Source organism: Vidua macroura, chromosome 17 (assembly GCF_024509145.1).
Source record: "Vidua macroura isolate BioBank_ID:100142 chromosome 17, ASM2450914v1, whole genome shotgun sequence".
In the NCBI taxonomy this organism is placed as follows: domain Eukaryota; kingdom Metazoa; phylum Chordata; class Aves; order Passeriformes; family Viduidae; genus Vidua; species Vidua macroura.
Window position 1 is genome coordinate 15,117,944 of NC_071587.1, and position 12,102 is coordinate 15,130,045.

The following is a 12,102-nucleotide window of genomic DNA, read 5'->3' on the forward strand; positions in this document are numbered from 1 at the left end:
GCAGTCACAGAGTGCCACCAAAGCATAACACCTGTCTCCTGCCTTTGCTTTTCAAACAATTACTTTTCTTGGCCTCACTTTCAGCAAAAGTAAAGACTTCCACAGGGAATTCATTTTGATATCAACTGACATTTGTAGCAGTGAGCCTCCTTTTCCTGTGCATCTGTTACTCTGTAAATCACAGATGGGTGGAAGCAATGTAGCTCCATTCAGATCACAGTACTGGGCAGGCTCTCTGGCTGTATCCAAATTTATTCTTGTATCTCTTGCAGAATTATGCAATTCAGCAGCACAGGACTTTTAAACAACCAAATATGGGGCGAAAGTTAAGTATTTCAGTCTTAAACACCATATTATGTATCAAGGTTAAATTATCAGCCATATTTTAGATTTCTTTAATATATTCTTATTCAATTGTGGCTAACTATGAAATACTATTGGTCTAAAAAAATGATTAATCGTGAGTTGACAGTGGTTGCCCCTTTTGCCAAACTCATTAATATTGTCAGGTTCTGAGTTTTGCCTGTGCTGTTTTTCAGTGGACAGGGCTTAACTGGGCTATTGTGCTTTGACACAAGTGAAGCAGAGACTCTTACAGACTCTTTCAGAGCAGAGGTGTTGCTTGTCTTGATGTCAGGACATATGCCCCAGCCTTCTGAATATACAAAGTAAACACATCTGACACAGCAAAACATACTTGTCTTGAGCTCTCTTAATGTAGCATATTTAACATGAGCAATTGCCTCATTTATTTAACAGTATTCATGTTATATTAACCCTGTACACATGAAGAATACAGAACAGCGTCTGCAATAAAATGCCCCCAAATTCTCTGTAGTTTTGCAATGGTTCTGGCATTTTGCTGCAGGATTGCCTGCTAATGCTCATACCTTTCCATGAACCACTTCTCAGTTTCCATGTTTTCTCTTTTTTTTTTTTTTTAAGGAATTAGCTAAGAGGACTCCCTCTAAGCATCCTGATCACCCAGCTGTCCAAAATGCACTGCAGGCAATGAAGACAGTCTGTACAAATATCAATGAGACCAAGAGACAGATGGAGAAACTGGAAGCCCTTGAACAGTTGCAGTCCCACATTGAAGGATGGGAGGTAGGATGCAGGACCAGCAAGCTCCCTGGAGGCTGTTAACTGCACAGTTTAATGACTCATGTTGTGTACAGGGATTTATTTCTGTTTCTTTTGTGACATGTAAATTCTTGAAGGTGCGGGCAGTATCACTCAGAGTAATTTAGAATTTAATGTGTATTTTGTGTGTGCAGGCTGGTGCTAAATTGTAGCAGAACAAGCAGATTATGAAAGAAAGGAAGATGTTAGAGCTAGAATGGAACTGACATTTCTAATGGGCAGATCTCACTTGAAAGGCAAATAGATCTGGGTGAAATCCTTATGAGTGCATCAGTTATTTCACAGTTTAATGGCAGATAAAATAAGGGCGTGTTAGTAAAAGACCTTCATTGTGCACTCATAAAGGAAAGTTAATCTCTCTTTTTTATGTTTCAGGGGTCAAATCTGACAGATATTTGCACACAGCTCTTGCTGCAAGGGACTTTGTTAAAAATCTCAGCAGGAAACATCCAGGAGCGAATGTTCTTTCTATTTGATAATCTCTTGGTCTATTGCAAGAGAAAATCCAGGTGAGTCCCTCTGTATTTTCAGTTTTACCATTCAGAAGATTTGTATGTGGAAGCTGTGATCAGTTACTGATCATTCACTGTATTCTCTGTTGCTCTGTGGGGCTGAGTCACAAGTGGAAATTTCCTCTGTTCTTGACTATTTCTATCACTCAGGCAATAGGAGAGAGAAGTCACTATGTGGTAGGATAAATATTCCAGGCAGTATCGGAGTGCTCCTCTGTGAAGTGTGCAGTCCAAAGAGGAGTTAAAACAGTGCAGCTAAAGCTCAGGGTGAGTTCTTACAGACAAAATTCTCCAGGAATTATGTGAAGGTGCCAGCTTACATTGTGAAGTTATGCTAAGCATAAGAGGGTGATGTGAAAAGTGATAAAAAGCCAAGACAGGGGAATGTAGAAGACTAAGCAAACATAAAATAGATTCAGGGCCCTGGGGAGTGAGAAAGAGATGAAGATTTGGCTGTTGCCGTCAGCATTTATAGCCCATGTGCTCTGTTTATTGTCTTCCTTTCTTATCCTGGTAATTTTTTTTACATCATCCCACCTGATAATCCTTAAGTGTTATTAACACCTGCTGCTTGCAATTAAAATAGCATTGGCAGAGTGGAAGGCAACTTGCTTCTGCAGCAATTATATGGTATTTCAGTTCCTGAGCTTTTCACCTTCACAACCCCAGTCTCCTTCTCATGTCTTGGTCTGTTCTGAACTTACAATGCATTTTCTGCACTCCCTTCTCCTCCTACCTCCCTTTCCTGTAATTCAATTTCCCTGCTTCAAGATATACTTCCTTACTGGTGATGGCCAAGTAGAACAGCCAACCCAATTAGAAATTCTGTAAAACCAGTATTCTCTCCAAAGAAAAATCTCATTTCTCAAAATTTGGGTCTTTTTATCCTTTTTTTTTTCCCTTTTTCTTTCTATCTTTTTTTTTTTTCCCAAGGAAACAATGGAAATTTTGGAACCATTAAGCTGTGAAAGCTAATTTCAGTAATGTTCAGACTTTTTTTGTGTGTACAATACCGAATTTATACAACCTAAATACAAATTATTAGGTGACACCTACATTCAAAAGTAGATGAGATATAGATGTTTAAATTAAAAAAAAATACACCATTAAATCTAAAAGACTTAAAATGTTATCTACCTGAAGCATTCTGACTCTGAAATGACACAAAGGAGAGGAAACACTTTACTTGGACCCTTTACCAGAGTTATTAAAGTCCAAAATTTTGTATGAAACAGAGTTCAGAAATTTGTGTGTTTTTTAACAGAAACTATTCCTTAAAAAAAACCCAGTTAATTTGATACTAATCTTCTACTCCTTCAGAGCTCTTAGAAACTGATTTTATAGCCTGTTTGTAGTTGAGGTTAGCCTAACTCCAGTGCTGTCCAGACAGTTTTCCTGGAACAGTAAGATTTTGAAAAAAAAAAATGTTCTAGTGCCCTCTAAGCAGAACTTTCTTTTTATTCAGGAGACATTACCAAGCTCCTCTGTAGTTTGGCTTGATTTTGGAGGAGCCTGCTGTAACACTTGGATTTCTCAAGGGATCGGTATTGTCTGCAACAGCTCCTTTTGCAAAAGTGTAGGGAAGTCTGTCAAACTGATGGCAGATTTTCAGAGCTGAGTATTGCTTTTTGGTTTTAGCAGGATTGTAGACTGCTGTTTAAATTGAGTCCTGATATCATGAGCAATATGTTTCATGTAGGGAAATAGGCTGAACGGTTAAAGGGTTTCCCTAGGGCAGGACAGGTTTTCTTTTAACTTGAGGAGCTGTCTTTAGGAAAGGATCCAATAGTTCCCAAGATCACAGTCCCTGTCAATCTAATTGGATGTAAATATGTGGTCATCACCAAATGTCTATTTGTCACTAAAGGTAGTTGTAAAAGAAAAAAATGTTCAGAAAAAAAATTGGTGATTCTAATCTCACCTCAATTTATTATAGGTACTTCACTCTGACAAGAAATTTTTCCCCAGCTGATTTTTACTGCAATATTTTTTTAATCTGATGAGGTACTGGGAAATTGCCACAGCAGAACCTTCACTGACCGGAATTTGGACACCTGCCACCTCTTAATGACCATTTAACAAGCTGTGTTTTGGCTTGCATAGCAGGATTATTCTTGGATAGTAGAGCACAACAGGTGTCACTTGGATAGTTTTAAACCCATTTTAGCCATAAAAATCAAAACACAACTAGTAATGAAAAGTGTTTTCCTGAATTCAACAGAGACACTATAAAGCTTATGGATAAGGATGTAAACTTGGGTGCAAAATTGCCCCAGCAGAATTTTACCTACAAGAATATGTAACACATGTGGCAGGCCGTGTGACACTGGCCTCTTTACGTTAATTTCATATTTGAAGTTTGGTGCCTACCACAAAATGATCACAGCTTTAGGCAAAAAAGAGGAGTCAAATGTAATGTTGTCAGGTGATGCTGCAGTTGTCATCGCAAGGCCATGTGCTGTTCATGGACATGTATTTCAGTCAGTCATCAAGAATGTGAATCTTGAAGCCACCTGCATCTTCACATAATCTGGCAAAACAAGCTTGTTATTGCTATACGAACACTGGTACACACCTATCTTGGAAATCTAAATGAGAATTCCAATTATTTATCATCAGAGGTGTGGTTAAATACCACCAGTCACTATACTGGAATCCTCCTTTAATAGTCATATCTCAGATTGATTTATTCATATATATGTTAGACTGTTTGCTTATGTGTTGTAACAGTCTTCATCCTAATTGCAGAGTTACTGGGAAAAAAGCATCTAAAAGGACAAAGTCAATCAACGGGTCCCTTTATATCTTCAGGGGCCGAATAAATACAGAAGTCATGGAAGTAGAGAATGTGGAAGATGGAACAGGTAAGTGTTATTGTCTTTTAAGAACACAGCAAGTTCAGATCTTGTGTTGGAAGGTGATGCAAAAGTACTTGTCCATCTCCTTTAGTGAAATCTGAAGCAATTTATAAAACTTGTAGCACCTTCATTATTGGACCAAGTTATGTGGTTGAAAGACTGGAAATGCTTTCAGGCACTAGTCCTTCCTTCTGAAATAACTTTATTAAGAGTATGTGTTCCCAGAAACTTGTCTATTTTTGGTCCTAATCCAAGTTAATTTAATAAAAGTTGCTTCTTTCTTCTTTCCTTTTTTTTTTTTTTTTTTTTTTTTTACTTCTTAAGCCATTACAGCTAAAATAACAGAATTTCTGGATCTTCTTCTCATTTAGAATGCTACGAAATACTAATCTTAGTATCCAAATTAGTAGCATGGGATATGACCATGAGCAAAACGTGGGAATGGCAGTTCTGTTATGATTCTTGTATCCTGACACAGCCAAGGAAGACTGGGTGGGTTTCTGATTCCATCCATAAAGACCACACCACTGCTGCCCCTGTTGTAACAAGCCAAGAATTACTATTATGTCCTTTAAACATTCGACACATAAAGAGTTTCCATGTTGTGGGGACAGAAATCCTTGCAGTGCAGGAAGATAGCGTGTCCCCAGAAAATTCAGAACAAATACCCTGAGCAAACATAGACTCTTCCACTGATGGCCTTGTATTTAAAAGACTTTAGTTCTTCTGAGGTGAAATCAGCAAGTGTCACTCTTAGGACTGAAGCATTCAGTCAGTTTGAACAGCCTGTTGATACTTGTACTTACAGAGTGGTAAGTACAGCTGGTTCCGTGCAGTCGGTAAGGAACACCTCAGGAATCAAGGTCTTCAAAGAAGATGATTTTACTGAAAGTATCCCACACTGGTTTGGTTAAAGGAGCAGGCTTCCTGCAAACCATGTGTTTTGTGCTTCGGTCTTTTGCAGCAGATTACCACAGCAACGGCTACACGGTGACAAATGGCTGGAAGATTCACAACACAGCCAAAAACAAGTGGTTTGTCTGTATGGCCAAGACTGCCGAGGATAAACAGAAGTGGCTGGATGCTATAATCAGGGAAAGGGAGCAGAGAGAGAGTAAGTGTATTTTGTACTGCACTTGTAGGACAAATGTATATGCACATACATGTATTTGAGAGAAAGAAAAAAGGTTGCACATTTTCCTCCATGGAGAAAGTTAAAATCTGTCCTTAATGCTTTCCAAAATCTAGGAAACAGCTCTGAGGTCTCAGAAGGTTCTTGATTCATTGCAGTATCTTACCATAAGGCAGTTAGGATGAACTTCTCTTCCCAAAAAATGCACAATTCTCCTTTTCTCTAGCTTTACACCGATCACTTAAATTCTGCCTAATGTTGATTTCTGCTAAAATTAGGCATGGAAGTAGAGGACCACTTCAGGCTGCCTGTTCTCAAGCTAGTCTTGGAGGTGTCTAAAATGTGTGTCTCTTTTGGACTCCAGAGTTGCCCAGATTTGCAAGTTCTAGAGTAACATATCCAGAAAATCATGTGTTCAGGCTAGAAGACATAAAGCATCTACAGCACCAAAGAACTTTTGCAAATGCTATCCTCCTAAAGCAATTTGCAAATCTAAAGAGAACAGGGCCAGAAAATGCCAGCTATGAGGATAGTTATAACAGAGACACCTGCTGTTTTCAGAGATCATCCCCCTGCCTGTACCAATTTTCAAGTTAGCATGAATTATGTACTTGGGAACTGGTACAAAGTGAAGATGAAATGTTCTTTAGATTCAATTATCAGTCATTCTGCAAGTCATGCAGTATTTCTTTCATTTATTGGATAGTATGATTGTCAAACACTATTTTTAGCTTAAGGTATTAGTAAATAGGCTAATTAATAAAGGATGAGAAAATAATGTGCCTGCCCAGTTTTAATTTATTCACAAATGTGAAGTTGATTTCGGCAGTTTTGTATTTTTGGCTTCAAGTAATAGGACATTTAAAAAGTCTCCTACTCTTCCAAGCATTTAAGTGCCTTTAACAAGTCTTATGCTTGAAGTTATTTCAATTGCCACAGGAAATCGGTTTCAGGAGGTTGAGAATCACGGAATCATTGAGCAGTTTGGACTGGAAGCAACCCTAAAGCCATTTAAGGCCATGGGTGGGGACACCTTTTGCTATTCAAGGTTGCTCCAAGCCCCATCCAACCTGGCCTTGGACACTTTCAGGGCTGGGGCAGCCAGAGCTGCTCTGGGCACCCTGTGCAAGGGCCTCTCCACCCTCACAAGGAACAATTCCTTCCCAATCTCCCATCCAGCCCTGCCCTCTGGCAGTGGGAACCATTCCCTGTGTCCTGTCCCTCCATCCCTTGTCCCCAGTCCCTCTCCAGCTCTCCTGGAGCCTCTTTAGGCCCTGGCAGGGGCTCTCAGCTCTCCCTGGAGCCTTCTCTTCTCCAGCTGAGCACCCCCAGCTCTCCCAGCCTGGCTCCAGAACAGAGGGGCTCCAGCCCTGGGAGCAGCTCTGGGGTCTTCTCTGGACTTGCTCCAGCAGCTCCAGCTCCTTCTTATGTTAGGGGCCTCAGTCTGAACACAGCACTCCAGACGGGCTCCCACAAGAGCAGAGCAGAGGGGCAGAATTCCCCCCTCCCCTGCTGCCCACGCTGGGGCATCAGCCAGCCCACGGGGGGTTTCTGTGTGGCTGGGTCATGTCCAGCTTTTCATCCACCTGCACCCGTAAGCGTTTCTCTCCAGGGCTGCTCTCAGTCCTTCCTCCCAGCCTGTATTTGTGCTTGGGATTGCCCTGACCCATGCTCATCTTGCTTTGGACTTTCTTCATGTTCTGTAAACCATTCTGTTTTGTGTGGTATGATATAACCATAAGTTTAAAGCTGCTTTTTAAAATGTGGAAGAAAAACTGCATCTTGGTGGTGCTAAACTTACCAATGACAGTTTTGTACTCAGATAAAAAAATTACCTAATTTCCCCCTTAAATGGAAAATAAGTCAATCAATTTTTGTGTTTCTGCAATTTTTGCTGTTTGGCCTCAGCTTTTGACTTCAAGGAAACATTTTATTTGGTATTAAAGATCTGAAGAAATTTCTACTTTATATTCCAGGTTTGAAACTGGGAATGGAGAGGGATGCATATGTCATGATTGCAGAGAAAGGAGAGAAGTTGTACCAAATGATGATGAGCAAGAAAGTGAACCTTATCAAAGATAGGAGAAGAAAATTAAGTACTGTTCCCAAGTGCTTTCTTGGCAAGTAAGTGGTATTTGAATTGAAAAGGTCTTTCACGCCAGTTAATGGACTCTAGAATTTCTGGGGATGGCATTGTGGCACAGATCAGATGTGCTTTGATGCAGCTTAATTAGAAAGACCATAAGCCCCATTACGGTAGTGATTTATTAAAAAATAATAATTGATTTTTGTTTCACACCATACACAGGCTGAATAGTGTGACAGTTCACTCTGTTTTACAGTAAGTCATAACAGCTGCTTCAGATCATCAAAAGGAATAAGAAAACCACCTTAAACTCCCACAGGCTCTGGGCTGTTGGTGGCCTAACCTAGACTCTCTTTGGTATACAAGCAAATGCTTTCCAGGTGATACTTAAATCCAGCAGAACTGTCCAAGCCTCAGCATTGTATTTAGAAGTTTCCTATTTGTCAGCGTAACAGGCACCAATGAAATTTTGTGCATCATGTGACCTGATACATTTGTTAGAAGTGTAGAACTTCACTGGCTGGAAAAAACCTCTTTGATTCAGCTAGATATTACAAAATAATGACAAACTAATTCTGAAGGATGACATGTGAGGCAGCAGAAGGAAGAGACTCTGTGGGCGTCTTGAGTCAGTGATTGGCAATGGCAGCAGTGGGACTGCAGAAGGGACGTGTCCTGTGGGGCACGGCACTCAGCAGCCGACCTAAGAAGACTTTTCCTCCTCAGCTGTTAATGACTGATATGATCAGCTGTGGGAAGAAAAAAGTTCTGAGGCAGTTATGCATTCATTTCCCTTCCTCTCTGGTCTTTGTAACAGCAGTTTGCAGCAGCATTGCCAGTGCACAGGGGTGGAAGTGTCTTTCTGCCTGGCAGAAGGCAGGCTGGTAGCATCGGTGGGTGATACTTCAGCTAGAAAAAAAAAATTCTTAATATTGGAGAAGCAGTTGATTTTTTCTTCTTCACATACATCCTCCACTCCCCACCCCCCCCCAAGGTGATCTTGTTGCATTAGAACTGAAACCTTTTAGATCTGATAATGGCAGTTCTTATTTTCCATGCAAAAAGAAGTACAAGGTCAGAAACTTACGTTCTTCCAGTGCTGTTATGCATGACTCTGTTGTGGGCTCCCTGATACTATGCTTAGTTTCAAGTCCTATCCAGGATTTCTTGCTACTACTTTTCCTTTTGAAATGACTGTTTGTTTACAGTCTGTCATGCTCAATGCCCTCAGTTTGCTTGAACACCACCTGACACTCCAGTAGTGAGAACTTGACCTACCTTTGCTAATGGCTAACTGAGCCCAGACTGAGATACCCACAGGTATCCTGATCACTTACAAAAGGATTATTTCTCCTAATGTTCTAGTTGTTCCCACAGCAAAGAACTCTGCTGATATCTTTTCTACATTCACTTGTTGGTGTAGTCCTGGGAAACCCAGCTGAGTGCAACTCAGTCAGTACATTCCAGTCATGACTGGCAGATTTTGTATCATTTCCAGGGCTTTCCCTGAACAATGCTTATTGGCTGTGACCTGTTTATTTTTGCAGATACTCCTGCCTGAGGGAGTCGCTGATGACTATGCTGTGATGTATTTAGTGGTTTTTTGTTATATGCAGCTGAGAGCAACACAAAAGCCCCAAAAATAATTTTTCTCTTGGCATGTGAATATCAGCATCTCATAATTCAAGAGATAAAATGTTTTTTTTTGGGAAAACAGCATGATCTAATCCAAATATTTTCAGAGACATCACATGCATTTATTTATAAGGCTGTTTATTGAACTTAACTTCAGCAACTGACTGGCTTGACTGGAAATCTATTTTCCTCATCACTCTTTGTGGCATTAGGCAAGAAACTGGTGATACAGTTGGAATTATGTGTGTTGGTGTCACTGTGTGTAAATGATATGCTGGCTGTGCTTCTTTTCAGCCCTGCAAAACCTTGAGTGTGTAAGAGAGAGCATTTGCTAACCTCAGGAGATTTCAACCATATATTATCAGATCGTACAGTCCTGGATGGGTTGGATTTTCCTGTGTATTTCTTGTGTAGAAACACAGTTGTTCCAGGTCCCTTAATTTCCAAGGTGGAGCTGGGAGATTGTGTCCTGACCTGGATGTCAGATGAGAACTGAGCATGGCAGCACTGGGAAGTGAGGATACTCTAGTTATCCTGGAGAACTGTTTCAGACAGGATGAGGAAACAAATCAAGCTTTGCCATCCACTCTTTGAGTTGGCGACTTTTTAGAAACAGTCTAGCATATTCCTTAAGAACCTCTTGGAATATTTTTGGATCATACACATTTCAGGGCTCATAAAGCCTTCAGATCAAATGATTACTGATTCTGCTTCTGAATCAAAGGTCATAGAAATCTTAAATCAGCTCTTAAGAAAACCATCCCATGATTGGGAAGCTCCACAGCTGTGAGAGTAGCATTCAGTTATTTTCCTATTTCAGCTCACCATATCAACCTTACATTTAAAATCCACATAAACTCCAGAGATAGTTCCAAATAAAAGAAGCAGGAAAGGTAACAGGGTAGCTTCCACTGAAGTTTTAGGCAACCATTTAAGTGCTATGACCCATTGCTCTTGATGGGGAACTCCAGAGCAACGGGACCTCTCCCTGGGGTGCTTCCCATGGGTGCAGTCCCTGGCAGCAGGTCCATGATGGGGCCCTGCACAGGAGGCCTGCCTTATGTCCTTAGCAGAGAGGGTGGAGGATCATTCTTACTTTGCCTCCCTCTGCAGTTTATATATTCTGTTTCAGCTTTTAAATACTTACAGAAACAGTTCAGAATCACTGTGAAAAGAACTTCCCCTAGGAGATAGCTTGAGTCAACACTATTCACAGATTTCACAGAATGAGTGGGTTGGAAGAGACCTTAAAGATTGTTGAGTCCAATCCATTCCCTAACACCTCAACTAAACCCTGGTACCCAGTGCCACATCCAGACTTTTTTTAAACACATCCAGGGATGGTGACTCCACCACCTCCCCGGGCAGACCATTCAAGAACTGTACAACTCTTTCCATGAAGAACTTTTCCTAATATCCAACATATATTTCCCCGATGCAGCTTGAGACTGTGTCCTCTGGTTCTGTCAGTGCTGCCTGGAGAAAGAGACCAACCCCACCTGACCCCAGCCACCTTTCAGGGAGCTGTAGAGAGCAATAAGGTCACTCCAAGTCTCCTTTTCTCCAGGCTGAGCCACCCCCAGCTCCCTCAGCCATTCTTCACAGGGTTTGTGTTCCAAGCCCCTCTCCAGCCTCGTTGCCTCCTCTGGACACGCTCAAGCATCTCAACGTCCTTCCCAAACTGAGGGGCCAGAACTGGACACAGCACTCAAGGTGTGGCCTCACCAGTGCCACTAATCCAGCTTTAGGGACTTCACAAAACTCTACTGGTTTCCATGGGAATCTCCTGGCATAGTTGAATAGATTCTCTTGTTTTTTCTATACTATGACAGCTACAGAGTAGCCCCTCAGCAAGCCAAAGTTTTCAGTCCTGAAGTTGTTTTGTTATTCTAAAGGCAAAATGCAAATAATTCCTATAGCTTAGATCAGTCAGTGCTGATAAATACAAAGAGACTAAAAATACTTCAGTTAAAACCCACAAGTGGAGACGTGGATACTGGCTTTGTTAAGCAGCAACCTTCTGCACACTGGCAATCATCCAAGTGTTTTATTGAACTCACATTTCCCATAAGTTGCTCTACTTTCATACATTCCTTTTGTTCTTCTCCATGACTGTAAAACATTTCTAGCATAATTGCTAATTAACCTGGCAAACAGCTCAGTACTCTGGGTTTGACAGAGCTGGATTCATCAGGCTTGCTACAGCTGCTTTTTTGCACTTCCTTTCTAATGAATAGCATCCTACATATCTATCAATTTTTTTGGCTTTTATTCTGCCTATATGTGCAGCTCTGCCCCTCAACAGAGAGGTTTTGTTTTGTGCTGCATGAGCAGCAGATGAGACTTAGCATCTTCTGTGTATAAATTAGAAGCATGCTGTATGTAATCTGCCAGGCACCACCTTCAGAAAATGACCTTAAATTAATCTGTCAGCGGGACTCATGCGCTCTGTTACTGCTCTGTACTGCTTGAATTCAGTAGGTTGAGTCTTCTGTCCTAAGTCCTACTTGATTGCATTAAAGCCAATCCAATTACACCATGGGGCTGGGGACAGAAATCAGACCCAGTGAAGGAAGATGAGCATGTATAATTAAGTCAAATCATGAACACTACTTGGATAGGTAACTTGGGAAGAAGTAGCTGGAAAAGGAGGATACCCTACTGTTGAACTTGATTTAGGGTTCTCACTTAATCTTGCTTGCTAACCTTTTCCCCCATGGATGTCTGGATTGCTCC

At 41.0% G+C, this 12,102-nt stretch overlaps 1 protein-coding gene across 3 annotated transcripts in view; it reads left to right on the forward strand.

Annotated features, from left to right (window-relative positions):
• Positions 1-12,102, forward strand: part of PREX1 (phosphatidylinositol-3,4,5-trisphosphate dependent Rac exchange factor 1) — a 126,842-nt gene that overhangs the window by 72,320 nt on the left and 42,420 nt on the right. For 2 of the 3 annotated variants that reach the window (XM_053992999.1, XM_053993000.1), the window contains exons 6-10: positions 946-1,107; positions 1,519-1,652; positions 4,404-4,519; positions 5,478-5,627; positions 7,622-7,769. In XM_053992999.1, the coding sequence (XP_053848974.1) occupies positions 946-1,107; positions 1,519-1,652; positions 4,404-4,519; positions 5,478-5,627; positions 7,622-7,769 (710 nt within the window). The remainder of the gene's footprint in view (positions 1-945; positions 1,108-1,518; positions 1,653-4,403; positions 4,520-5,477; positions 5,628-7,621; positions 7,770-12,102) is intronic. The other variant, XM_053993001.1, reaches the window with a different exon arrangement.